The sequence below is a fragment of the Chlamydomonas reinhardtii genome, chromosome 9 (genome assembly GCF_000002595.2).
Source record: "Chlamydomonas reinhardtii strain CC-503 cw92 mt+ chromosome 9, whole genome shotgun sequence".
Classification (NCBI taxonomy): Eukaryota; Viridiplantae; Chlorophyta; class Chlorophyceae; order Chlamydomonadales; family Chlamydomonadaceae; genus Chlamydomonas; species Chlamydomonas reinhardtii.
The window spans coordinates 5464809-5492046 of NC_057012.1; the positions used below are offsets into that span (position 1 = coordinate 5464809).

General features: G+C 65.2%; 4 protein-coding genes across 5 annotated transcripts; 1 reads left to right on the plus strand and 3 right to left on the minus strand.

The window, feature by feature from the left end:
* Nucleotides 1-7273: 7273 nt before the first annotated feature.
* CHLRE_09g400219v5 (uncharacterized protein) lies at nt 7274-11389 on the minus strand. Its single transcript, XM_043065976.1, has 7 exons — nt 11314-11389; nt 11172-11240; nt 10653-10794; nt 10075-10148; nt 9760-9875; nt 9336-9402; nt 7274-8591 (listed from the first exon to the last, which is right to left on the minus strand). Exons 1-7 carry the CDS (start codon nt 11341-11343, stop codon nt 7641-7643), a joined length of 1449 nt encoding a protein of 482 aa, XP_042921371.1. The 5' UTR covers nt 11344-11389; the 3' UTR covers nt 7274-7640.
* A 54-nt stretch (nt 11390-11443) lies between these two features.
* CHLRE_09g400256v5 (uncharacterized protein) lies at nt 11444-13859 on the minus strand. The gene is made up of 3 exons (XM_043065978.1): nt 13494-13859; nt 13230-13279; nt 11444-12963 (listed from the first exon to the last, which is right to left on the minus strand). The coding sequence occupies exons 1-3, from the start codon at nt 13628-13630 to the stop codon at nt 12341-12343; spliced, it is 810 nt and encodes a 269-aa protein (XP_042921372.1). The 5' UTR covers nt 13631-13859; the 3' UTR covers nt 11444-12340.
* A 100-nt stretch (nt 13860-13959) lies between these two features.
* On the plus strand, nt 13960-18711 carry CHLRE_09g400293v5 (uncharacterized protein). Its single transcript, XM_043065979.1, has 9 exons — nt 13960-14104; nt 14383-14761; nt 15238-15339; nt 15589-15612; nt 15807-15925; nt 16249-16420; nt 16779-17087; nt 17290-17405; nt 17778-18711. The coding sequence occupies exons 2-9, from the start codon at nt 14402-14404 to the stop codon at nt 18049-18051; spliced, it is 1476 nt and encodes a 491-aa protein (XP_042921373.1). The 5' UTR covers nt 13960-14104; nt 14383-14401; the 3' UTR covers nt 18052-18711.
* A 27-nt stretch (nt 18712-18738) lies between these two features.
* CHLRE_09g400330v5 (uncharacterized protein) lies at nt 18739-27229 on the minus strand. 2 transcript variants are annotated; one of them, XM_043065983.1, is made up of 13 exons: nt 26955-27229; nt 26616-26756; nt 26424-26529; nt 26216-26353; nt 25742-25973; nt 24816-24939; nt 24481-24575; nt 24194-24259; nt 23785-23889; nt 22888-23535; nt 22375-22656; nt 21652-22161; nt 18739-21358 (listed from the first exon to the last, which is right to left on the minus strand). In XM_043065983.1, the coding sequence occupies exons 2-13, from the start codon at nt 26668-26670 to the stop codon at nt 20372-20374; spliced, it is 3348 nt and encodes a 1115-aa protein (XP_042921374.1). In that variant the 5' UTR covers nt 26671-26756; nt 26955-27229; the 3' UTR covers nt 18739-20371. The 2 variants fall into 2 exon arrangements, with proteins under 2 accessions (XP_042921374.1, XP_042921375.1); XM_043065982.1 differs by having other exon boundaries at nt 22864-23535.
* Nucleotides 27230-27238: the final 9 nt, after the last annotated feature.

Sequence of the window (27238 nt, forward strand, 5' to 3'; positions counted from 1 at the left end):
ACCCCGTGGTCACCCGTGGCCGAATGCCCTTGCCCGCCCTGTACAGCCCGCAAGGCAGGTAAGCATGTTGCAGCCGGTACACCAGCACCTTTGCCCCCCGACTGGCGTGGCTGTCCCACAGCCTCCGCCACGTACCCCGCAGAAGGGACGCATCCGGGGGCGGCATGCGAGGGTCGCCCTCCACCGCCGCCGCTGCTGCCGCCGCCGCCGTGGCAGGCCCAGTGCTAGGTCCCGCCCCGCCCGCCGCCTGCTCCTGCAGCCGCGCGGACCGCCGCGGCCCCTCACCCGACTGCTGGGACGGGGACGCATACGACTGCAGTTCTCTCGCCGGCGTGTTCTGCAGCCCGGCTGCCGCAGAGGTGCGGTGGAGCCAGGGGTCCAGAGCCACCGGGTTATTGTGGAAATGCTGCGCCGCCGTGGTGGTCAGCTGCGCCGCTGCACGCTGCCACTCCGCCTCCCGCTTCGCCAGCCGCGACTGTGCCGCTGGCTGGGGCCCCGAACCCCCCGCCTGCTGTGCTGGCGCTGGGCACGGCATGGCTGCGGGGCGGGCCGGAGCCGGAGGTGCGGCCGGGTTGGCCGCGGTGATGGCCCGCCGCACGTCCCGCACCGTGTAGTCCGCTAAGCTGACACCCGCAATCCGGCAGTGCTCCGGGTGCACCACCACCCCAGCCTCCGGCGCCAGGAAGTACGGCGCCCGAGGCCACGCCCCCGCCCGGTCCCCTGGTGATGCTGCATCGTACGCCGCCCGCTCTTCAAAGGTCCACAGGTGCCGCGGCTTGCGATGCTGCAGCACACAGGCAGGCTGCCACGCCCCATCCACCGCCGGGGGCAGCACGCCAGGCCCAGGCTCCAAGAGCCGCCCCGTGTAGTGGACGTAGGACACAGCCCCCGCAGCGTTAGCCACCCACAGCTGGTCCAGGCTAACCCGCCACTGTGGCGGCGCCGCTGGCGGCTGAGTGGCTGGCTGCGGTGGATGCTGTTCCACGCCCGCGCTCTGCATGTGGCCGACCGCGGCCGCCAGCCGGGCAGGCAGCCCCGCTGGCGCCGGCGCGTTGCTGTACACCCACGCCCACGTGGTGGCGGAGTCCGGGCGCACATGAGTAAGCAGCGCCCGGGTGAGCATCTTCCAGGGTTGCCGGCCTGGCTGGGCAAGGAGGGCGAAGGTCTTAGCTTGCAGGGCAGACAGGAACGCAGGCAGGTCGACGTGGTTGACACCCCCGCTGCAGACGCCCACGATGGCGGTGAAATGGCGGCGGCGCTGCCCGCCTCCTGGCGGGAGGGCATCATCACCCTCATCTACAAGGGCAAAAGCCTGGACCGCGCCGAGCTGGCGTCGTACCGGCCCATCACGCTGCTCAACTGCGACTTCAAGATGGTGTCCAAGGCCGTCAGCGCCCGCCTGCAGCCCGCCCTGGATGCAGTTGTGGATGAGCTGCAGACCGCGTTCATCACCGGCCGCTGGATTGGTGACAACGCGCTGTACCTCCAAGGCCTGATCGAATGGATGCGCCTGGACGTGGGCGCGGACGGCACGCCACGGCAGGGTGGGCAGCACCGCCTCACCACCCCTGTGGGTCATCCAGATGCAGCCACTGACGTCCTTTCTGCGGCGGCAGGTGGAGCAAGGGGCACTGCGCACGCCCCTGTTACCCAGCGGCGAGCAGGCGCCACCGGCTGCCCACCACGCTGACGACACGACCCTCACGGCGCGCGACCCGGCGGTGGACGGGCCGGTCCTGATGGCGGCAGTACAGCTGTTCTGCCGCGCGTCCAACGCCCGTGTCCATCCGGACAAGAGCAAGGCCATGGGCCTTGGCAGGTTTGCGCACCTGACGGGCCCTTGCCCACACACGGGGGTGCCGTTTACCACTGGCGCCGTGACGCACCTGGGTGTGCCCCTGTCGTGGGACTCGGATGTGGCTGCAGCTGACTTGTTCACCCGGCGGGCTCGCGGCATGGCGTTTGTGGCGCGTCTGTGGGCTGCCCTGTCTCTGACTCTTGTTGGCCGTGTGCACATTGTGAAGCAGGTGCTGGCGGCGAAGCTGGCCTACCACTTCAGCTTCCTCAACCCGTCGCCTGCGCAGCTGAAGGAACTCACCGACCTGGTGGACCACTTTGCTGCGCGGTCCATGCACGCTGAGGACGCCAGCCTGGTGTCGCACGGGAACCCGCTCCTGCTGCCAAAGCGGGAAACGGCCTGTCTGCCGTACAAGGATGGGGGTGTCAACCACGTCGACCTGCCTGCGTTCCTGTCTGCCCTGCAAGCTAAGACCTTCGCCCTCCTTGCCCAGCCAGGCCGGCAACCCTGGAAGATGCTCACCCGGGCGCTGCTTACTCATGTGCGCCCGGACTCCGCCACCACGTGGGCGTGGGTGTACAGCGACGCGCCGGCGCCAGCGGGGCTGCCTGCCCGGCTGGCGGCCGCGGTCGGCCACATGCAGAGCGCGGGCGTGGAACAGCATCCACCGCAGCCAGCCACTCAGCCGCCAGCGGCGCCGCCACAGTGGCGGGTTAGCCTGGACCAGCTGTGGGTGGCTAACGCTGCGGGGGCTGTGTCCTACGTCCACTACACGGGGCGGCTCTTGGAGCCTGGGCCTGGCGTGCTGCCCCCGGCAGTGGATGGGGCGTGGCAGCCTGCCTGTGTGCTGCAGCATCGCAAGCCGCGGCACCTGTGGACCTTTGAAGAGCGGGCGGCGTACGATGCAGCATCACCAGGGGACCGGGCGGGGGCGTGGCCTCGGGCGCCGTACTTCCTGGCGCCGGAGGCTGGGGTGGTGGTGCACCCGGAGCACTGCCGGATTGCGGGTGTCAGCTTAGCGGACTACACGGTGCGGGACGTGCGGCGGGCCATCACCGCGGCCAACCCGGCCGCACCTCCGGCTCCGGCCCGCCCCGCAGCCATGCCGTGCCCAGCGCCAGCACAGCAGGCGGGGGGTTCGGGGCCCCAGCCAGCGGCACAGTCGCGGCTGGCGAAGCGGGAGGCGGAGTGGCAGCGTGCAGCGGCGCAGCTGACCACCACGGCGGCGCAGCATTTCCACAATAACCCGGTGGCTCTGGACCCCTGGCTCCACCGCACCTCTGCGGCAGCCGGGCTGCAGAACACGCCGGCGAGAGAACTGCAGTCGTATGCGTCCCCGTCCCAGCAGTCGGGTGAGGGGCCGCGGCGGTCCGCGCGGCTGCAGGAGCAGGCGGCGGGCGGGGCGGGACCTAGCACTGGGCCTGCCACGGCGGCGGCGGCAGCAGCGGCGGCGGTGGAGGGCGACCCTCGCATGCCGCCCCCGGATGCGTCCCTTCTGCGGGGTACGTGGCGGAGGCTGTGGGACAGCCACGCCAGTCGGGGGGCAAAGGTGCTGGTGTACCGGCTGCAACATGCTTACCTGCCTTGCGGGCTGTACAGGGCGGGCAAGGGCATTCGGCCACGGGTGACCACGGGGTGCGGGGGGTTGGGGGCGCACTGTCCTCACCCCGCCTGCGGGCCACCTGGCCCGCGGGCGTGGGCCAGCCTGACGCACATCTTCCTGGAGTGTCCGGCTTATGCGCAGGCGAGGACGTGGCTGCAGCAGCTGTGGGCCTGCGTTGCGCCCCAGGCAGCGGCGCCGCCAGTGACGGACGCGGGCTTCATGCTGGGGGACCGCATGGGTATGTGGGCCTCAGGCCCGCGGGGGGCGGGAGCGCTGCTATGGAGCACTTTGCGGGCCACCTTCTTGTACGCCGTCTGGTGTGCGTACTGGTCCCGCGAGCCTGCTAAGCAGACGTCGGAGCATGTGGTTCGGGAGGTGGTCAGCGAGCTGCGCAGGGTGATGCGGCTGCGTTTCACTGCCGCCACGCTAACCCCTGAAACCCTGTCGGCTCTGCCCACTCAGCTGCTCACCGCACAGCTCAAGGCGGCTAAGCTGGAGCACTTTGTTGCCATCTGGACGGCGGGTGGCGCGCTTTGTGAAGTGGAGGAGGTTCAGGGTGGGTCACCGAAGTTGAACTTGCGGCTGACACTTGCATCACCTGTGCAGGCCCCCTAGGCGGCGGTTCTTTCCAGGCGCTGGCGTGGCGTATTATCGTCATCAGCTTATCTGGCGCCCATGTTTTTTAGCTCTGGCTGGCGTCGCAGCACCTGGGCGGCTGTGGGACTTCCTGCACAGCGCGTCTTGCAGCGGACTGGAGCCCGCTTAGTCAGCGCCACATCTGGCCCGTTTAGTTTTCTGCTTGTGTCTCCTCTGCCGGTTCTCCTGGGGTGTTGCTTAAGCAACCGACTTGTGGGGGTGGGGTGGGTTTGGGCGGGGCGAGTGCGTAGCGCTGGTGTTTCTTTTTCTGGCGCGCGGTGGTGGTGGTTCTTGCGGTTAGGCTGTGGTGTAGGTTGGTGCTTGGGTTAGGTCTGGCGGTGTTTTTGTGCAACCCCTCCCGGGGGGCGGGGGGGCCAGCCTCCTGCTCTGTCTGCCGGGTCGGGGTGGGGTGGGGTGGGATGGTTGGGGGTGGTTGGTGGCGGTTTTCGAGGTGTTTGTTTTCTGTTTTTCTTCTCTTCTCTCCTCTTCTTGCCCTGTCAGGGTTCTGGTCCCGGGGACCAGGCTGCTTTCAGGCAGCAGGGGGGCAGCGCGTCTGCCCCTGTTCAACCTTGTAAGGATGATTCCTCAAAAAAAAAAAGGGGTCCAGAGCCACCGGGTTATTGTTTTTTTTGAGGAAATGATGCGCCACCGTGGTGGTCAGCTGCGCCGCTGCACGCTGCCACTCCGCCTCCCGCTCCGCCAACCGTGACTGTGCCGCCGGCTGGGTCCCCGAACCCCCCGCCTGCTGTGCTGGCGCCGGGCACGGCATGGCTGCGGGGCGGGCCGGAGCCGGAGGTGCGGCCGGGTTAGCCGCGGTGATGGCCCGCCGCACATCCGGCACCGTGTACATACGTAGTCCGCCAAGCTGACACCCGCAATCCGGCAGTGCTCCGGGTGCACCACCACCCCAGCCTCCGGCGCCAGGAAGTACGGCGCCCGAGGCCACGCCCCCGCCCGGTCCCCTGGTGATGCTGCATCGTACGCCGCCCGCTCTTCAAAGGTCCACAGGTGCCGCGGCTTGCGATGCTGCAGCACACAGGCAGGCCGCCACGCCCCATCCACCGCCGGGGGCAGCACGCCAGGCCCAGGCTCCAAGAGCCGCCCCGTGTAGTGGACGTAGGACACAGCCCCCGCAGCGTTAGCCACCCACAGCTGGTCCAGGCTAACCCGCCACTGTGGCGGCGCCGCTGGCGGCTGAGTGGCTGGCTGCGGCGGATGCTGTTCCACACCCGCGCTCCGCACGTGGCCGACCGCGGCCGCCAGCCGGGCAGGCAGCCCCGCTTGCGCCGGCGCGTCGCTGTACACCCACGCCCACGTGGTGGCGGAGTCCGGGCGCACATGGGTAAGCAGCGCCCGGGTGAGCATCTTCCAGGGTTGCCGGCCTGGCTGGGCAAGGAGGGCGAAAGTCTTAGCTTGCAGGGCAGACAGGAACGCAGGCAGGTCATCACCGGATCGCTAACTCAGTTAGCGATTTGACTCGTCCTTACGGCAGAAGGGACCCGGGTGCGAATCCGGATGAAAGCCCAATTATGCAAAAGGCGAAAGATTGGTGCGAAGCCGATTGGTGATCCCACGAACGATAGGTAATTGCCCTTAGTGGCAATTGCGGGCTTACGCCCGCTGCAACCTAGAAAGATCGTGGTGCAGAAGTCCGATTTAGTGGCGAGGTCCAAGGTTCAAGACAAGGCTCAAGATCCAAGGCTCGAGGAGGAGCGCCATGGCACCTCGGTTTGCACGAACTGGCAGTGCTCCACTACTATAACGCGGCGTTTCCCTAGCTCGATATGCTAGGTGTGCAGGCTTGGATGTAGTGGACTTTGAAGAGCGGCCTAGGACTTGGAGGTTGTAGTTTCGGAGGTTGTGACTCTTTCGTGGTGAGGCGTCAGCGTGAGGGGGGCGGGCCCTCTCGCCCTAGTCACCTTGCCCCGTTAATCCATGCCAGGCCCTATGGGCCGGCGTTGTAATTATTATTATTATTAACGCTATTAACGCAGGCAGGTCGACGTGGTTGACACCCCCGTCCTTGTACGGCAGACATGCCGTTTCCCGCTTTGGCAGCAGGAGCGGGTTCCCGTGCGACACCAGGCTGGCGTCCTCAGCGTGCATGGAGCGCGCAGCAAAGTGGTCCACCAGGTCGGTGAGTTCCTTCAGCTGCGCATGCGACGGGTTGAGGAAGCTGAAGTGGTAGGCCAGCTTCGCCGCCAGCACCTGCTTCGCAATGTGCACACGGCCAACGAGAGTCAGAGACAGGGCAGCCCACAGACGCGCCACAAACGCCATGCCGCGAGCCCGCCGGGTGTACAAGTCAGCTGCAGCCGCATCAGAGTCCCACGACAGGGGCACACCCAGGTGCGTCACGGCGCCAGTGGTAAACGGCACCCCCTTGTGTGGGCAAGGGCCCGTCAGGTGCGCAAACCTGCTGCCAAGGCCCATGGCCTTGCTCTTGTCCGGATGGACACGGGCGTTGGACGCGCGGCAGAACAGCTGTACTGCCGCCATCAGGACCGGCCCGTCCACCGCCGGGTCGCGCGCCGTGAGGGTCGTGTCGTCAGCGTGGTGGGCAGCAGGTGGCGCCTGCTCGCCGCTGGGTAACAGGGGCGTGCGGAGTGCCCCTTGCTCGAGTACTTGGGTCTAATTTATCTGGCAGCCAGCCCCTGTCTTTGGTTCATGTTTCCTTGGTGGTCCGCCGGTCTTGGTTCTCGGTTTCCTGTTCTCTGGCTGGTTCTGTAGGGAGGGGGGGCGGCGTGTTGGCAGGTAGAGCTGCTGGCTTTGTTTCGTGTGGGTTCCTGTAGGCGCTGTCGTGGTGGTGTGCCCTCGCTGAGGGATTGGTGTGCGTGGTGGGGCAAGGCCCCCTTAGTGGCCCCTAAGTGGGTCTAGGCAGCTGTGGTGTGTTTGTTGGGGGTGTTCTTTCGGCTTCTGGACTGGCAGCCTATAGGGCTGCTGTTTTCGTGTTTAGGTGGTGTTTCGATTTCCTAGGTGGTGAGCAGGTGGTCTCTCTTTTTCTTCTCTTCCCTTTCTTCTCTTGCCCTGGGGCTCTGGTCTATCTGCGGGACCAGGCTGTCTTCGGGTTTCTGTGCCCAGCAGTAGGGGGGTAGCGTGTCGGCCCCTGGTCAACTCTGTAAGGATGAAGCCTAAAACAAATCCTGCCGCTGCTTCCTGCGGGCTGTGCGGTGTTGAGGGTTGCCGGTGGGTGCTTGCCATGCTTGCCTCTCTCGTTGTTTTTTTTGGGGGGGCTTCATCCTTACCGAGTTGACCAGGGGCAGACACGCTCCTCTCTGTAACGTCCACATCGGAAAAAAGCACTGGAATCCTGCCCGGTGCCCAAGACTGGAGCACCGAGGCCTGCCCAAACTCACCATTCCCAGTGACTCCTTGGTCTCCATCTACATGATCCGTAGGGCCACCAACTACCCCCAGCGTCTATACCGTACTCTCAAAACACAGGGACCTCCTAGAGAAGATAGCGTCCGAGGTAGCCGCATATGTATGCCGAGTCATCCGTACAGCTCCTGAAAGTCCGCTCCCACGCACACAGACTCAACGAACATTTAAAGCAGCTCGCAGCCTCGCAGGCCATCCACATCGGACAACCATCACTAAGCGCTAAGGCAAAAGCTTTCCACCCGCCACAAAGAGCCGTGCTGCTGTCTCGTGCGGCAGGCGCTTCGGCTTTACACGGGCCTTGTGCCCACTGTGCAGATGCATGCGGCGGCAACCAAATCTTCCGCCGCATGCACTACCTCCAGTTTCGCCATCGCGCCCAAGACGGTTTCGTGCTGACGTCGGGCCCACTCCTCCTGGCCCCGCCGCCGCCACCGCCGCCGCCATTACGTGCGCGCGCTGGGTCGACTGCACGTTGCACTGCGACGCCTGCGACGGCACCTGCGCCTGCCAGGACATGGCTGCTGCGCTAGTGCTAGTGCTGGCGGTGCGCGACAGCAGCCCCTCGGCGACGGCGATGGGGCCTACCAGCTGCAGTGCGGGACCAGCTTGCTGCGGCGGCTCCTGTTGCCGCGTATCACCCGCAGGAGCTGCTGCTAACTGCCGCTGTGGTGTGCTCGCAGTAGCGGCGGTGCCCGGGGCTTCCGCCGCCGGCGACGACTCCGCGGAAGCACCAGGCTTGGGTGCGTCAGCAACAGCAGCGGCAGCCGGACCCGGCAGCAGGAGCTCAGGCGGTATGGGCATGAGGTACAGCCCGCAGCCACTCATGCCCCCGCCGAACTCCTCCACCGCCCCACTCCTCCTACTGACGATCCCATCCGCCGCTCCCCCTCGGACCACTGCTGCTCCCTCCGCAGCAGCTGTGTCCCTGCCGCCACCAGCTGCTGCTGCAGCCGCCGACTCATCATCATAACAGGCGGCTGCAGCCACCGCGGCTTTGGCCAGCTCGTGCGACGACCCGGCGGCGGGGAGCTGCTGTTGCTGCCACTGCTCCTGCTGCGTCGGCAGCTGCGGCTGTTGCAGGCCGGCAACCCAGCGCTCCACCCAGCGACACAGCGGCGGCGGCGCCAGGCCAGCGGCAACAGCCCAGCGCATGGCATCGCCCCGACCCGCCTGCCAACAAACAGATAGGCAGGTAGGCAGGATTGGAAGGCAGGTAGGCAGGTCCGAGCCTCAGCAGACACGGGGTGGTTGGTCAGACTAGTGGCAGCTAGTCCCACGCCCGCGCGCGCGCCACCACCACCACCCAGCAGCCGGCGGCCGGAACACGAAGGCCAACCGCACGTACGACAGAAATAAGGCGCCAGCCATACACAAACGTACACGTACACACACGCTCACAAGCAAGCACACTTACACATGACACGAAATACGTCTACACACACAAGCAAACGTACACACAGCACACACACACACACACACACACACGCAAACCTAGCTAGCTACACACACGCACGCACACGCACGCACACAAACACACACACCTAGGTGGCTACACACACGCGCACACAAACGCACGCACGCACACACACACACACACACACACACACACACACACACACACACACACACACACACACACACACACACACACACACACACACACACACACACACACACACACACACACACACACACACACACACACACACACACAAACGCACACACACGGGCTTCGTTTTGTTGTTTTTGACCACACAAACGCACACACACACACACACCTCTAGCTAGCTACACACACACGCCCACGCACACGCACACACACCTAGCTAGCTACACACACACACACACACGCACACGCACACACACACGCACGCACACGCGCACAAACACACACACACACACACACACACACACCTGCAGCAGCAGCACCAGGAAGTCGTCTGAGGAGGGGTGCAGCGCGTGCTCCAGCATCACCGACAGCCTGCAGGGTGGCAGCCGTGGTGGTGGTGGTGGTGGGGGTGGGGGTGGGGGTGGGGGTGCGTGATGCGTGCTTGTGTCGGTGGGGGCGTGTGGCGGGAGGGGGGGGGAGACTCCAATCCCAACAAAACCGAGGGAAGGCGTGTGTGTGTGTGTGTGTGGTAAGTAAGGGGCGCGGCGTGTATGTTGGGGCTAGGAGGCTGCTTTCACTCCTCGCATCTGACCACAGCTGCCGTTACGAGCCACGCACCCATAGCTATGCGTGCATGCACGCACCCATACCGTGCATGTACCCCATTCATGCGCCGACCAACCAACCCATCAAACAGCCCGCCAGCCAGCCAGCCATGCACCTCATCACCTGTGCGGCCAGGGTCCGAAGGCGTCCGGGCTGATGCCCAGGTCCAGCTGCCGCAGCGCCTGGCGCCGGTTGAACACAGGCAGTCGGGCCACGTGCCGCCGGGGGAAGCAGCATACCTAAGCGCGCGGCGGGAGAGATCGGTTCATTACAAGATTGCGGCGGGCAAGCGGCGCAGCATGGGTGGCGGGGTATCGTACCGAAAGTGTCGTGCAGTAGTAATGCTAACAGGCAACACCCAACAACAGCATAATGGTGCCTCGCCTCGACAGCGAGCCGGCCGTCGCCCTAACGGCTTCCTAGCTAGCTAGTTCCTACCTTGAGCAGGAAGTCGTGCTCGGCCGCGGCCTTGGGCATCAGCGATGACACGCCGCCGTCCACACTGGTCTTGCCTGCTGGGTGACGGGCAGGCAGCAGCAGCAGCAGGTCGACAGGCCGACAGTCGGGTTGTGCAGGGTGGCACGCTAGCCGCCATGCGCAAAGCGAGCACGTATGCGGGCGGGGGACGAGAGGAGAAACACCGTGTTGTTCATTGCATGTACACACACACACACACACACACACACACACACACACACACACACACACACACACACACACACACACACACACACACACACACACACACACACACACACACACACACACACACACACACACACACACACACACACACACACACACACACACACACACACACACACACACACACACACACACACACACACACACACACACACACACACACACACACACACACACACACACACACACACACACACACACACACACACACACACACACACACACACACACACACACACACACACAGACAGAGACACACACACGCGCACACATACGGCATGGCGCCTGCCCTCGCTCGCGCCCCCACGCACCCCGGTACGAGGTGGACAGCTCCCCATTGAAGTAGCGCGGGATGTGGCAGGACGCCAGCAGCGCCGCCACCAGGTCGGGCCGTGAGGAGAATTGGCACACGCGCTTGGTGTGCGGCCAGGGCAGCAGCCGCGTCACGCCCACCTGCAGGCGGCGGGGGCAGTACGGCAGGTAGGCAGGTACTCGTGCGTGGGGTGCAGAAGGGGTGCAAAAGAGGTGGGCAGAGGCGGAAGCAAGGGGCCGGCGGGGTCGGCGGCCATGCGGCAGGAGTTTCCGTGTGTAGGTAGTGCGATGCATGTGGGATGGCGGCCATGCGTGCATGTGAATACACATGTTCGCAGTGGCGACAGCACCGGCGGAAGCAGCAGTGGCACCACTTGGGTATTCCCAGGGCTGTAGCCACTTAGAGCTGTAGCGAGCCACCTACTCCGCCGGTAATCCACTGCCCCTTCCCTCGTCAGCCTCCTGCTGTCCCTGCCCGCCCCCGCCCGCGCCTGCCCGCCCTCGCGCCCGCCCCTCACCGTGGCCACGCCGCTGCACAGCTCGTGTGCGTTGGGCGGCAGAGACGCCTCCAGCTGGCGCAGCAGGACCTGCGGCAGACACGGGAGGCAAGGCGGAAGGAGCGTAGGGGCCACGGGGCGCTTGAGGAGGAGATGGCGGGGCAACGGGTGACTGGTCAGTGTGGAACTGCATAAAGATCGGGCAGCGAGGCAAGCCTCACACCGCCTCCCCGCGTCAGATCGCCCAATACCAATCCCGATACCAACCGCCGACGCAGAGCTACATGAGGCTATCTATAGGTACAAGCACATGCACACCCGGCGCGACCCACGCACCCGTGTCAACACGCCCAGCACCCGCCAAACCAGGTCCGCACACCGTCTGACACGTCTCACACCATCCCATACCAATACCAACAAGCACCCCAAGCACCTTCACCCTCCTCTCACCACACTCCCCTTTCCACACACCCATCTCAACACTTTCCTCTCCACAGTTTCCCCTCCACACTCTCCCCTCCACCCCACTTCCTCTCTACACCTCTTGTGCGCCCCACCTCGCTCCACCCACGACCCCCACCCCACTTCCTCTACTTCCTCTCTACACCTCTTGTGCGCCCCACCCCACCTCTCTACACCTCGTGTGCGCCCCACCCCACTTCCTCTCTACACCTCTTGTGCGCCCCACCCCACCTCTCTACACCTCTTGTGCGCCCCACCCCACTTCCTCTCTACACCTCGTGTGCGCCCCACCCCACTTCCTCTCTACACCTCGTGTGCGCCCCACCCCACTTCCTCTCTACACCTCTTGTGTGCCCCACCCCACTTCCTCTCTACACCTCTTGTGCGCCCCACCCCACCTCTACACCTCTTGTGCGCCCCACCCCACCTCTCTACACCTCTTGTGCGCCCCACCCCACTTCCTCTCTACACCTCGTGTGCGCCCCACCCCACTTCCTCTCTACACCTCGTGTGCGCCCCACCCCACTTCCTCTCTACACCTCTTGTGTGCCCCACCCCACTTCCTCTCTACACCTCTTGTGCGCCCCACCCCACTTCTCTACACCTCTTGTGCGCCCCACCCCACTTCCTCTCTACACCTCTTGTGCGCCCCACCCCACCTCTCTACACCTCGTGTGCGCCCCACCCCACTTCCTCTCTACACCTCTTGTGCGCCCCACCCCACCTCTCTACACCTCTTGTGCGCCCCACCCCACTTCCTCTCTACACCTCTTGTGCGCCCCACCCCACCTCTCTACACCCCCACCCACGACCCCCACCTGGTCCAGCCGCCTGAAGGAGCCGCCCGTACGGCAGTCCCGAACGCTGTCCAGGAAGGTGCTCAGCATCTGCGCCGGACTCAGACCGCACGCCACGCTGGCCGCCACCAGCGAGCCCGCGGAAGAGCCCGCCACAGGGGTGTAGCTACTGCTGCTGCTGTTGCTACTGCTACTGCTGCCGTTGATGCTATTGCTGGCTGTGGTGGCGTTGGTAGTGGTGGTGGTGGTGGTGGCGGTGGGCTGGGGTGTCGAGGCTGCTGCTGCTGGGGGTGGCTGCACAGGCTGGGAGGGTGCTGCGTTGTCGCCCGAGCGGGCCCGCAGCGTACCGCCCGCTGGCGCCGGCGGCTGCGACACGTCCTGTGTCTCTGCTGCCCCGTTGAATACGGCCTGAGGTGCCGAAGCTGCGGTAGCGGCCGCAGCAGTTGCAGCGGGGGAGGCGGGCCCTACAGTGGCAATGGCGCCGGCGGCGGCTGGTGGTAGCGGCGGTGGGCGCTGGCGGATGACGCCCAGTTGCAGCAGCACCTCCACCACGCCTGCAGCAAGGGACGTCATGGTGGCAGGCCTGCGCATGAGTGCGCGCCCGTACATGTACGGCATGGCACCGCTACTAGTACTAGGGTGTGGCCAGAGAGGGGCAGCAGCAGCACAGAAGAAAGCTACACGGGGTGTGCGATGGGACAGTGGTAAGGCGGGGAGGGGGGGCCTGCCGCAAGTACGAGAAGCGGCACGGCACCCATCCATCAAAATCAGCGGGCGAGAAACATACATACCAGTGCGCGTGAATGCACCTCCGTCTTACCTATGTGGTAGGGGAGAAGGAAGCCGCCACCGGAAAAGGAGACGGCGAGCCTGGAGGCAGAGCAAGCTGGAGCAAGTAAGGCGCCAAGCTCGCGGTGTGTCGTAATAAAGCGCGCAGCAGGTGGTATGACGCTGGTTTCACTTAAGATTGCAGAGTAATATCGTATGTACCTCTCGCACTCTAATTTTGCCTGGCGGGGTGCTGGCGCCGACCTCTGGGTCAACACGCGAAACTTCTACAGCCCCACTGAGCAAGCGCCCTTACCGGCCAGCTTGCAGTGCAAGCGCAGCTGGATGAGGTGAGCTTGATGCTTGGCCACTTGCCGTCACATTATTTGTTGCCTTCTTAACCGGTTCGGGGCCGCCCGCGCGCTGGTGGCCCCCAAAGCAGCCAGCCATCATTTATTAAGTTCCTTTGGTTGTGAAAGCTCAAGCAAATTTCGGGCGACGGTCAGGTTTTGGAGACGGAGCAGGAGGAAGAAGTCTTCAGCTGTCAGCGCTTATTAAAATGTTGCGATACGTCAGTGTGCGTATGGTTGAAACGAGTTTTGTTGTAAGCAGCGGGGGCGTTTGTTCTGCTGGTTTCCGCGAGCGGCGAGACGAGTCACGCCCTTAACCGCGCCCAATTCCCGTCACAGTCGGCACAGTAACATTGTTCTTGTGCAAACGTATTCTTCCTCTAGATCTCAAAACTTCCTTGTCATACGACAGGTGCTATTCATTCTGGCGAAACCTTTTGCGCGAAGCAACCTTGGGCATGCTCCAAGCGAGCGCTCGCGCAACGAAAGGCGGGGCGCAGGCGCACAAGGTTAGGAGTCGAGCCCCTGTGCGTGGGGTTTCGTTTCGAGGCAGCGCGCGGCCGGCGTGGCGCGGCAGGTGAGTCGCGGGTCGCTTGGGAGTTGGGATGCACCAGAACCGGGGCTGTACCAGGACCGGGGCTGTACCAGGGTCTCCTGCTTCGGACACAAATGTGCGTGTGTTTCGGCCTGTTGCATTCGTTTACCGGCAGACAGCTCTGACGTGTACAATGAGAGAGGGAGCGTGTTTACCTGCAGCCTGGCTTGCTGCAGTGTTGGGGTTGCCATTCGACTGCTTCCGTGCCGGGCCCTGGCACCACCCTCCCGCACCCTGTCCCGGGCCCTTTCCCCCGACAGTATTCCCGCGGCTCCTGCCATGAACTCCACACCCTCGGGCTCAGCCACCCGGGCCTCGGCTGCAACTGGCGCAGCCGCAGCCACAGCCTCATCGCCTCCTGACGCCTCCGCTCCCAGCCAATGTGCCCCTGCACTGCCGCCCTTTCCGCTGTTCCCGCGTGAGGTGGAGCACGGTCGCGTGAACCCGCCCGCCTACGGACCCGACGCCTCTGCAGGCCTCAGTGGCCTCAGCCTAGGCAGCGGCAGTAGTGGCAGTAGCGGCGGTGGCGCCAGCAGCCGGGCTGAGACAGAGCGGGAGCGGGCCCGGGAGGAGCAGTGGCTGCAGTGGCACTGCCAGGACGTGGGCAACGTGATCGGGCTGGAGCACATCAACCTGGAGGTGGGCGGCTGTGTGTGTGTGTGTGTGTGTGCGTGTGCGTGTGCGTGTGCGTGTGCGTGTGCGTGTGCGTGTGCGTGTGCGCGTGCGTGTGCGTGCGTGCGTGCGGGGCTGCGTGCAAGCGTGCAAGCGTGCGTGCGTGCGTGCGTGTTTGCTCGGTTTGTCCAGGAAAGGTTTTGGGGAAGTGCGTGAATGACAGTACATCGTGAACAGGAGCCTGCAGGACAGTGCATGGCGGCATGCGTGTGTACTAGGGGCAGTGTTGAAGCAGACCGCCTGAGCAAACCCGGACCAGAAGGCGGCGTGGAGGCGTGGGTGGGGGAGGGTAGCCGGGGCCGGCATCAACAATCGGTGCATCGGTGCAGGAAGGGACATGGCGTGTGCGTGGTAGGCGTGAATGCAGCCCCATAAGCCTCGGGCTACACTTGGATGAGGGCACGTGGATGCAAATGCCGCCCCCGCCGCCCCCATCGCCTCAGGTGCCGGATCTGGAGGTGGCGCGGCTGTTCTATGGCGATGGGCTGGGCCTCACTGCGGACCCCGGCACCACCGCCTCACAGCGGGGCGGCTCGCACGTTATGGTGCGTGCAGCGGTATGGACACAAGGGCGGGGGCGGGTGGGCGGAGGGCCCGGTGGTTAGGTGAGGTTGGTTGGACTTGAGCGGATTGGTATTGGGCATAAAGCGTGGGCCTGGTCGGAAGGCTCGCGGCATGTTCGGACGCGGCCGGACCCCATGTGGGCCTGGCGCCCTTGTGTGGAAGGCTGAGACCCCGCATGACCCTGTACTCCCCGTGTGCCCCTTCCTGGCGCCGTGCCTTGTGTGCGGCAGTGGTACAACTGCGGTAAACAGCAGGTGAGCGGTGGGGCGGGGAGTTGGACGGTTGGGAACGGGTCGCTGCTGCCGAAAACAGCACCGTCGTGCCGCGCGTGGCCGGTCGCTCCCACTGCAGCCCGCGGCCCCCAATCACCCAGCTCTTCCCTTCCTGCTGCTTCCTACCCCGACAAATATTGTCGCCGCGCTTGTACCGCGCGTGCACCGCACCGCAGTTCCACATTGCTCGCGGCGCCAGGCCCCAGCGGCTGCCGCCGGGCTCTGTGGTGGGTGTTGTGCTGCCCGACGTGGCGGCGGCGGCGGAGCGGCTGGAGGCGGTGCGGGGCCTGCTGGGGTGAGACAGGGTCCGGGGCGGGGGCAGGCGCGGCCGGGGCTGTCCAGTCATTCATAGTAGCAGTACAGTGGGTGCGGGCTGAGGAAGCAAGCTGGCATGGAAAGCTTCGCGAGGTGGTGAGCGAAGGCGCGCCTGCTACCTCTCACAGCTGCTCTGACACCCGCACTCACATGACTCGGCGACCGCTCACCCACACATGTGCACCTGTGGCGGCACATCGGGTGAACCGACCCTACCCCGCCGAGGCCCGCGATCACCCCATCGCCGAACTAATCATGCCTTGAACCTCCCCACCCCACACCACCCGTGCCCGCTTCCCTCAGTGACGTCTCACTGACGTACGCCAAGGGTGACACGCTGGAGGCGGTTGACCCGTACGGCAATTGTTTCGCCGTACATCGCTCGCTGCCGTACTTCCCGGGTCGGGCGGGTGTGGCCTACCTGCAGCTGCCGTGCCTGCCCGGCACCGCGGTGGGCATTGCCCAATTCTATGCGGTGAGGCGGGAGGCATGAGGATGGGATCTGGAGGGATGTGTTTTCACCATTCTCTCAGTGAGAGGGTGGGAGGAGGGAGGCGGCTGGGGGCCTGGGGACTGGGGGCTGGGGAGGACCTGTTACAAATTGGCAGGACTACGTTTGGAGCTTGGTTCGCAGAGTATGGTTGGGATTGAAGAGCTGATCTGTTCCACTGCGGCGCCACGCCATTGCCTGGAACTGACGCTCCCCCCTTGCCCAGCATGCCGGGCTGTGCTCCCGCCTGTGCATCCCCCGGCCCCCACCCTGGCCACGCCTTCACTTCTTGGATAATCATGAATGTACCCGCCCCCGCCCCCCCCCCCCCCCCGCCCTGCAGAGACGCATGGGTGCCCGCTGCCGTGTGGGCACCAGCAGCAGCACACCCTCCTCCTACCCCTACGCCTCAGCCTCAGGCCAGCACGGCAGCAGCGGCAGCAACGGCGCTGACCACGGCTCGGGGGCCGCGGCGCCCGCGTCCACGCCACACTGGCAGCTGGGGGCGGCACCAGCAGCAGCAGCACCAGGGGGCTCTGGGGGGTCGCGCACGTGGGGTCATGCCGGCCCCATGCGTGCCGAGGTGTGGCTGGGCCCGGGGCAGAAGCTGGTTTTTGTGGAGCAGGCGTCTCTGGGGCAGCTGAGCGACCAGGTGGGGACAGGGCTGGGGCAGGAGTTGCAGGGCATGGCGGGGGTGTAGCATGTCCGTAGGTCAGCTCTCGCGCTTTAGTGCGCTCCTGCTGCTGTCGGCTGCCGCAGTCCTACGCTGTGCGCTTGAGCGCCCCGCCCCAGCTCGATTGCACCCCGGTCCCACTCACCCACCTACCCCTCCCTACCTTCCCCCCACCCTGCAGGTAGTGGCGGACCTGTTTGACGGCTGGCACATCGCGCTGTACGTGGCGGACTTCAGCCGCACCTACGCCGCCGTGCACCACCCGGACCGCCAGCCCTGGAACGACCACCCCTACAGGTGAGGCAGCGCGCAAGGGAGAAGACTGGACCGGCAGAGGGCTGACCCAGTGACGTTTAGGAGCGCAGGCCCCATCACACCATACCATCTGACCACCTCCAACGTTGCCGGCCGCACCCACCACCACGACACGCACGTACAGTCTGGCCAGCGCTTGCCTTTTGGCACATTAAAAGCACATAAACGCTACTGCATGTACAAGCTCATGCGGAAGTCGGGCAGGCTCGTGCGGAAGTCGGTGCGGAAGTCGGGCAGGTGTGACGATTGGACAGTGTGCATCGGCAGCCCTCTTAGACGTACATGGCGTGTCAATGCAACCGAACATCCCCACACCACTCCTACTCCCACTTACCCCGTTTACTCCCCTGCCAGGGACCGCTACCACTGCCTGGACGACGCGCTGCGCAACCGCCAGTTCCGATTCCAGGACATCACCGGCACCGCCACCGGCAGCAGCAGCAGTATCAGCAGCGGCAAGCAGGGAGAAGCAGGCACAGGCAGCGGCAGCGGCAGCGGCCGGGCCGATGGTGGGCCGGCGGACGGCAGTGGGGAGCGGCTGCTGTACCGCATCAGTCACGAGGTGCGCAGCCTGCACCACCCGCTGTATGCGCGGCCGCTGTACAACCGCGAACTGGGCTTCATGTGAGGCGGCGCGCCGCGGCGTTGCGGCGACCGGAGAGATGGTGCTGGCATGGAGGGCAAGGAGGGGCGTTGGGTTGAGGCCGCTCGGCATGGCGTTTGGGATTGAGCGGTGCTGGGGCCCGTGTGAATGGGCGGCGTGCAGAGGAAAGGCTGGCGTGGGGAAGGGAACGGGCGGGATGGGCATTGGCATGTTTGATGTGGTGCGCAGGATGGCAGGAATCGCTCAAGAACATGTATGGCCAGCCCACTTACACGGGCTGAGCAGGACTTGCAGCGCTGAGTTTTTAGCAAGAGGGCTGGCAGCAAACCGCGACTGCTACGTATTAGTATGTGTTTAGACCAAGCTGCAGCGGCCGCCATGGCCGCCGGCGGCGGCGGGGCCAGGCTGAGAGCCTGAACGGCGCTAGCAGGGCGTGGGGCTGAGGGTGCACGTGTTGATTGGCGGCGAGTGACGTGACTAGTTTGTTAGCTGCGGGTTAGCACGGACTGTGCACCCCACCCAACCGGCCATGTCCGGATTTGCGGGGATGCCAAAGGCCCCCAACATAGAGGCGTGTGCTTAGTAGGCGCCCGCGTCAAGGTGGCTGGGTTGATAACGACCCGGGATCAGCCCTTTCCCTGCCATAAGGCAGCCACCTCCTTGTTGGCTGAGTAGGGTTAGAGAGGCGCGGAAGGCGCGCGCGCCAGGGGCTGAGTACTTCCATATACAGGACGTGTCGCCTGGAGCCCTGGACCAAACCTGCCACCACAATCCACCCAGTTCCTTCCAGTTGGGCAGCCCTGCGCGCCAGGTCTCCAGCTCGCGCGCGAACACGGTCTGTTTGTGGCGTGGCGCCATCCGCGCCACCCCATCACAGCCCCGCCACCGTATGCGCTCCGAGCCAGCACGGCCATCTCAACACCCACAGACCTACACACGTCTCACAGACGCCACTAAATATTTGTACCGGCAGCGCTGTTTGACGCTGCTGAGCTAACATACCCCCGTCCCAAGAGCCCCGTATTCATTGCCGGTTCGCTAGCACATTAGATGTCAAGTGGTAAAATACTCTGGACCGAAGTCAACTTGTCATCAGATCACAGTCAGAGGTCACGGGAGGTATGGTTTGTCTGCCTTCGCCGCATTGTATGCCGCTGCTAATGTCCTGCTGAGCCGCCACCACCAAACCATTCGTAATCGAGAAGCGACATACATGTGTTCCCCACCCCATTTCACGCCGGTCACGAAGTGCTGCTGTACTCACTGCCCAGTGCCCAAGTTCCCTCTGCCTTTGGCATAGCCATGCTGCCTTACTGGCTTCCGTCGCGCCGACTTTCAGCCTGCATAGCGCTACTTCCCACAAGCGTTCACATGCTATGAAACCTTTCGTCATAAAACTTCTCAGTCGCGCCAATGCTCCGCCCACAAGTGCAATGCCGTCACCAAAGCAAACTGCAAAACATCCCCAGTGCCGAGGCACACAGCTCAGAAGCATCAGTGTGCAGGTCTGGCCCCACAATGCCAGCTAGCCAAACCAACATTCAACTTGCAGTTTGCGCACTGGACCATTCACCAACACGTCGATGCCTGCGGCCGCGGCCTAGCATCACGACGCAAGCTCGCCATGTGCAGCAGTCATCTGGGTAGTGTGGACATGATGAATTTGCTAGCTTGTGAACACGTGTAGGATCCGTTCCTTGTAGGCAGGGCGCCTCATAGCCCCGGTCCCGCGCAGCAAACCGCACCGGTGCACTATAGAGAGACCAACTCCACATGCGCGTCTACCGCTATCGAGGTTGTCAAGATTGATTGCAGACAACGACTGCATCACTTCGGTACATCTGCCGGTCAAGACGGTCAATCGCGGGCCGTGCCGTCTTCTCGACGACCGCCCGCCAGCACGGCACAGCCCCCCCCCCCCCCCCCGTACCAGAGGGCCGCTCAAGACGTCGCCGCGCGCATGCCCCATGCTTTGGTCCCGCAGGCCTGGCTGCTGCCTGTTGCAGCAGCGCCGGGGTCCTGCAGTGCTGCGACCTCTGCTGTGGTTGCACCGGGCACATGCGCGCGGCGGTCGCACATGAAAACGCTCGCCAGGGCTGAATGCGACACGGCGCTCCGCGCCGAGCCGCAGCATGCGGACTGCGGCCCCTGACCGCCAGGGCCCGTGGCGTTCAGAACATTGCTCCGCTGCCATCACCAGCCCCAGCCAGCCGCGGAATCTGCTCCGTGTACAGCTGCGTCCTCCCGACGCAGCCCGATCCGCTGCAGATGCAGATGTGAAAGCCGAGTTGTAGCCCCACCGCTCCGCTCGGAGGCGCCCCCGCCTCCCTCCCTCCTCGCGTCCTCAGTCGTCCATGTCCTCATCGTGCGGCAGCCGGCCCTTGACGTACTCCGTCACCTTGGTGGCGATGGCGCCGTTGGCCAGCTTGCGCGCGAACGCGCTGTTGGCGCCGGTGAAGGAGCGCTGGCTGGCCACCGCCGGCGCCGTGGAGGCCGCCGCCGCCTGGCCCGCCGCCGTGCGCGCCAGCGCCACATCACTGCCCATGCGAGCCAGGCCGCTGGGCCCGTCCTCCCCCAGCACCCCGTTCAGGTTGCGGTTCACCAGGCTCTTGGTCTTGTTCAGGGAGTTGCCGGCAGCCGTCAGCGACGCGGCCGCCTCCGCCGCCTCCGCCTCGCGCGCGGCGATGGCGGCGCGCCCCACGCCCGGCACCTTGCCCGGCCGGTTGTAGACCGTCATGCTTGGCTGCGCCAGCTCGGAGCGCAGGTCGCCACCCGCGCCGCTGCCCTTGGGCGTGCCGCTGCTGATGCTGCTCTCGCGCATCAGCGGCCGCAGGTCCTCCGGCGTCATCATACGCACGCGCGCCGCCGCCGCGCTGCGAGCCATGGGCGACGCGTTGGCGCCCGCCGCCCCGCCGCCGCCACCACCCCGCGAGCTGAAGCTGGCGGCGCTGCTGCTCGGCATGTCCATAGGCGAGTCCAGACCCCCGCCGCCGCCGCCGCCGCCGGCGCCGGGCCACAGCTTGCCCAGCATGCGCGCACTGCTGCCGTTGGCGCCGCCGCCGGCTCCCGCGCTGCCCATGCCGCCGATCACGTACTTGTGGCTGGCACTGTTGCGGGCGCTGTCCTCCGCGTACAGGCCGCCGGCGCTGCTGTCGGCACCGTAGTCGGGGGAGAGCTGCGGCAGCGGCGTGGAGTGCAGCGGCAGGCTGGGGCCGCCGAAGGAGGTGCCGCCCGTGCCGGGCACGTTGCCGGCCTGTGACAGGCTGTTGCGGCGGCTGTGGCTGGGGCTGTTTAGCCGGCTGATGCTGGGCCGGGGCGCCAGTAGCGCGGCCTGTGCGTGTGGGGGGCGGGTTGTGGTCAATGGCGGTTGGTGGTGTGACGGGGGGTTATGTGCCCGATGCGGGCTCCAAGCAGGAATGTAAAGCAGTAATACGGCATCTGCAACACACCTGTAACGCTCGGCGTGGTTTCCGATATGTACCCAAAGCAGCGTCGCAGCTGGGCACCGCTGGCCACGCCACAGCACCACTATTGCACCACCCAACCACAAGCTTTCGCCCAACCCATCCATCCCCGCTTCCTCCCTCCATCCCCACACCTCACGCCACCCCGCGCGCCACCCACCTGCAACGGGCTGAGGTGCTGCGCCCCCACCGACATGCTGGGCGAGCGCGCGGGCGGCAGGAACGAGTCGTCGCTCAGCACGCCGCTGGCCGGCCGGTGGAAGCCAGGGCCCAGGTCCGGCGTCAGCGGCTTAGGGCTGGCTGGCGGCGCCGGCAACCTCCCCGCGCCGCCGCCTGCCCCGCTCCCGCCCATGCCCAGATTCGCCGTGTTGATGCCCGGCGGCACCAAGCGGTGCCGCAGCCCGGGCGCGGGCGGCGTGCCGGGCCCGGCTGCGCCGGACCCGGGCCGAGGGCCGCCGGCGGAGCCGAGGCCGCTGCGGCCCGGCGGCGCGGGTGTGAGGCCCGACGGCGACAGCGGCATGGGCGCGTAGCTGTCGCCAGCACAGGAGGCGTCGCTGGACATGGCCTCTGTGCTCTCGCTGAGCGCCAGCGGCGGCGGGCTGGGCCGGCTGATTGAGTGGCTGGAGGACAGGCCCAGCCGCGAGGCCATGTTGCCCTGGGAGGGGCCGCCCTGAGGATGGCGGGCAGTGAGTGGGAGGCGGCAGCGGCCGGGGAGGCGGGGTTGTAGCGCAGAGGGTTTGAGGCGGTCATCGGGCGAGCACTGGTCACGCCGGCAGCACAACTGGCTTGCCTAGCCCCATTCACTACATGTGATGCCCTCCCCCCTTCCCATCCCCATCCCCCATCCCCCATCCCCCATCCTCGATCCTCCAGAGGCACCCACCAAAGCCGCCGGGGTGCGTGCGCCGCCCAGCACGTAGGCGGAGCTGCCGCTGCCCACCAGCCCCCCCAGCCCGCTGTGGGCTCGCTCCAGGCCGTCGGCGCCGCCGCCGTGGGGTGCGCCGCCGCCGCTGCGGGAGGCCGGCATGAGGGCGGCGGAGGAGACGGCGCCCGGAGGCTGGCTGGGCATGAGGTGGTGGGGCGGTGGCGGGGTCGGCTCGAAGGAGCGGATGGTGGGGTCGGATATGGAGTCGTGCAGGCGGCTCTCGGAGCCCGTGATGGGGTCCTGCAGGATAAGCAACGGAAGGGAAGGGAGGCGTGGTCGGTGTTTCGGCACGGGGAGTGGAGTGCATGCTGTTTGCACAGCAGCAGCGATGTAAACGCGTGGCAAAAAGGTGGGTCGGGTTCTCAACGCTGGAACGGGTTGCACGAAAAGCAAGCAAGCCTGGCACCGCCACGCATTGCTGTCCGGCGCACGCCGCAGCACCCCCACCTGCGAGCCCGGAGGCACAGCTACCTTGAGGCTGGTGCTCGTGTTGAGCGAGTGCGTGCCCGCGCCATACGGCTGCCCGCCTCCTGCTCCTCCATGCCCGCCGCCAAGCCCGCTGCCGTGCCCCAGCCCTCCGGCGACCGCGCCCATCGCCGGCGAACCGGCGGCGCCGTGTGCGTGCGAGTGCGGCTGCGGCGAGCGCGCCAATGTCCCAACGCCCGGCGAGGCACCGCCTCCGCCCGCAGCGTGCTTGGGCGAGCTCGAGTCCGCCACCATGTGACTGCTGCTGCGCTGCACCGGCGGCTGGCCAGGCAGCTGCACCACCACCCGGGCGCCGACACCGCCGCCGCCGCCGGCACCCATCAAGGACGAGGTAACGGACGCCGCACCTGCCGGCGGCGCCGGCGTCATGCCTGACCCCGTGAGCGGCTGTGATGCCGAATGGACGGATACGGAGGAGGCCCGCGCCGGCTGCGCCGGCTGCGAGGAGGCGGAGGAGGCCGCGGGCACGGCGCCGCTGGTGGTGTCGTGGATTGCCATGGACACGCTGTTGCGCAGGCGGCTGGGGCCGGCGGTGCCGGTGCTGCCGGCCACCCCGGGCGGGTGGCGCACCAGGTAGGGCTGCACCCAGGCGTGCGTCAGCAGGTCCGCGATGGTGGGGCGCTGCGAGGCGTTCTGTGTGGGCGGGGTATAGGAGGCAGGCGGCAAGGGAAGGGAAGGGAAGGGCAGCATGGGACACGTGGGCGAGTGCTGGGTAGCTGTGGCGGGAACGTAAAGGTCGATCAGCACTTCGGGGTTGAGGCAGCATTTGATGTATAGGCCTGGGGGTTGGCTGTATCGCGCCGTCTCGGCAGCCCCTTGCACCCCGTCAGGATCACACCGGCATCGCCACGCCGCCTGTCCGCGCCCCGCGCCCCTGCACACCTTGCACAGCGCCAGCCCTATGAAGCGCCGCGCCTCCTCGCTCATCCAGCTGGGGAACTTGGCCTCCTTGTACATGATGTGCTCGTACGTGGCGGCCCGAGACTCCTGCGCGCCAGGCATCGCGTTGTGATCAGGGCGGAAGCTGGGGTCCGCACGCTCCAGCATTATACGCCGAACGGCCCGTCTTGCACAGCGTAGTGTAGCAGTGCATTGCCGTTTAAGTTGCGGCCCCTTGCCGGGCTTTAGCTTGCCGTGTCGCTTGCCATTCGTCCCACTCAAGACCGCAACCAGACTATCAGTATCGTTTCGCTTGGGCAGGTAACCCAAATGACGCGGGGCGCCAGATCACCTACTCACCAGTCCTGCACCCCCATCCCCACCACCCCGCCGCACCCGCCCACGCACCCACCTGCTCAAAGGGCGGGTAGCCCACCAACAGCTCATATGCCAGGATGCCCACGGCCCAAGAGTCCACCTGTGCACGTTGGCCCACAGAGGATATCATCAGTCGCTGAGAGAATGGATGAAGGCGAGGTAGGACCTCGAAAGGCACAGCAGGGCAAACAGGCCCATCCCGTCCCCGTGGCACAACCTCACACCTGGACATGCCTCATGACCCCTCCCACCTGACTTCCTCATACCCCGCTCGCACCGCCTCCACGGCCACAGCCCATCCCCTAGACCGGCCAGCCGCACCTGCGCCGTGTACCCCAGCAGCACCTTGTCCTTGTTCTCCTCCGGCCGCCGCTTGTCAGGGCACACCAGCACCTCCGGAGCCATGTAGTCCAGCGCTGTGGGAGGTGGCGGCGCGGGGGGCAGCGCGGGAGCAGGCGGGGTGCAACATGTCAGCATAGACTGGTGGCGGGGGCACAACGTTAGTCAACTTGTTGGGGCGCGCGCCCGCCTGTAGCTCCGCACAACCGCCCAGTGTGTTCGTTCCGACCCGCTCCCGCTCTCCGGTGCCAAGTCCAGGCCCCAGCAGCCGCACTGCTCCTCCCACGCCCAATCCAGGGAGGGATGGAGGCACTCACTTCCGGCGCGTGTCACAGGCCGTTCGTGGTGGATGTTGATGGACAGTCCGAAGTCCGCCACCTTGATGGTCTTGTTGGCCCCCAGCAGGATGTTCTCCGGCTTGATGTCGCGGTGGATGATGCCCTGAGAGGACACGAAGACAGGCAGCGATACAGGCGGAATTGGATAAGGTTGCAGATGTCTATTGAGAACGACGATGCAAGAGATGCCGCATGGGCCCCCGACAGCATGCCCCCTGCGCCTGCCGGCTGCCAGCGCGGCTGCGGCTGTTTGCTGATTCCGCCTCAGCAGTTCAGCGCTGGGCGCGTGTGTCGCTGTTACCGGAGCTAATGCTGTCACAACGTCGGCCGTCTGCACTGCGCGCTGGACCGGCGGCGAGCGGTGTCGGATGTACCAGCGCTGCACCTGCATGCCCAACAGCTGCCTCCACAGCCACAAGGAAGCACGCACAGGCAGTAGCCGTGTAGCGTCTGGCCGCTTGGAGCGCCACGATAAGCACAAGGGCACCATGCCGTTCCAGCATGCGCCCAGAACCCCTTCATACACCTCCAGCTTGCAGTCTAAATGCTCCAGTCAAGCGCAGCCGCGTGTTTGGCTGCTGGTGGCAGTTCCAGTTGCCGGGCCCTGGCTGTTGTGGCGGCGGCCTCTGCTGCCTGCCATCGCAGCTGAATAGAGTAGTTGGCCCGGCGGAAAAGCCAGCCGCCACCGCCGTTTCGCACCGGCGCTGTAGCCATGCCGGCAAGCCTCCGGCTTCAAAGCAGGCCCTCCATTTCTGTCCTGATACTGACGGCATCCTGCAGCTATGGCGGATGACCCCCGAATTTCCTGGCGAGACCAATGGACTTGTGGCATCCTCCAAGGCCCGGCCGGCCGCCCTAAGCCCAGCCCCCGCTCGGACCGCATCAGCAGCATATCACACACGCACCATGCCGTGCAGGTACGACAGCGCTGAAAGGAACGGCACGATGACGTCCCGTACGGCGTACTTCTCCTTCAGCTGCCCCCCGCCCTTTTTGAGGTCCTCAAACAAGTCGCCGCACACGGCAAACTCCTGGACCATGTAGACGTGCTTTTCGTCCTCAAAGGCCGCAAACAGGTGGATGATGTTTTCGTGGTGCAGGTTTATGTGCAACCGCACCTCGCGTTCCACTTGATACCTGCAGGGCCGCAGGGGGCATTGTTCATTGAGATGGATCTATGCAGTGTTCACTTCGATTGGCTTTTCTTGCACATGCACGTTAGGGCGACTGAAATGTTCGAAGCTCCAACTGTAGAAACCCCTGATCGGGGAACGGAAACCGCCGGGTTACTCACACCCACAACTCGACACGCCTGCCCCCTCCCCGAGTCCGTCCAAGCCCCCGTGTTCAATCCTTGCCCCGGCCAGTCCACAACGCACCGGTTCAACACGCTCAGCTTGCGCTTGCGATAAAGCTTCAGCGCTACCTGAACGCCGCTTATTCGGTCGGTCGCCATGTAGAGGAGTGACGTTTTCCCGCGGTACAGCTCCTTATGGAGCTCAAACTGCTCAACGTGCCTGCAAATGCACCCAGCAAATGTTCAGCGGGCTGGCAGCCGCAAACAAAACATACAGCCAACATGCGCACCAGTCCGTGCCGTTCCGCGACATCGACGGCGGTAGGTGGGGCGACACACATATCGTGCGATGCTCCGCGCCCTCTGATACGTAGATGCCGTCATTTGGCCGGAAGACTGAGCAGGCGGGGGGAAAGACAGTAATGAGGCGTCACGTTCTTGGGGATGGACAGGAAGCTGCCAGCGTGAGCTTTGTAACTCACAGTGAGTATTCGGATTGCTTCCGGTTGCCGGTTCGGTCGGCTGCGAGTCGGCCATTGCGGTTCTCGGCCGCGCAAGCTCCTCCAGCTATGGGCCTCCCGCCCTACGAGTTTAAGCTGCTTTGGTAACTCAATTCCCACATCCTGCAGCCAGAAGCGTGTCAGGGCCAGGAGCGCCTCAGGATGTCCCGAGTGAAAGTGATGAAAACCGCCCCTTTGTCGTCTCTGTCAAGGTCTAGCCTTTATCATGGTTCAGACATAAGCAACATGAGCAACATAACATACGCGCATGTACTGACACTAAGCCAGGTTTGAGCCGAGCAGGTCCCCGGCACTCCTCACCTGAACTCAAAACCCATTCAGCACCACACCGCTGAACATTGAATGCTCCTAAGGTCAATAGCAAAGCCTTCGGGAGCGTCGAGCGGGACTGCTGGGCACCACTTGCGAGACGCACCCGAAGGCAAATGCCGTATGCAACAATCAATGTTTACAAGGCTGATTCTTTATACATCACTAAGCAGCGCGAAACGATAGTGACACGGTCAGCGACTCAAACGTCCCCCTCAAGAGGGGCAAGAGTTTCAAGTTGTGCTCAGAGCATCTACAAGCGTAAGGTAGTCAAC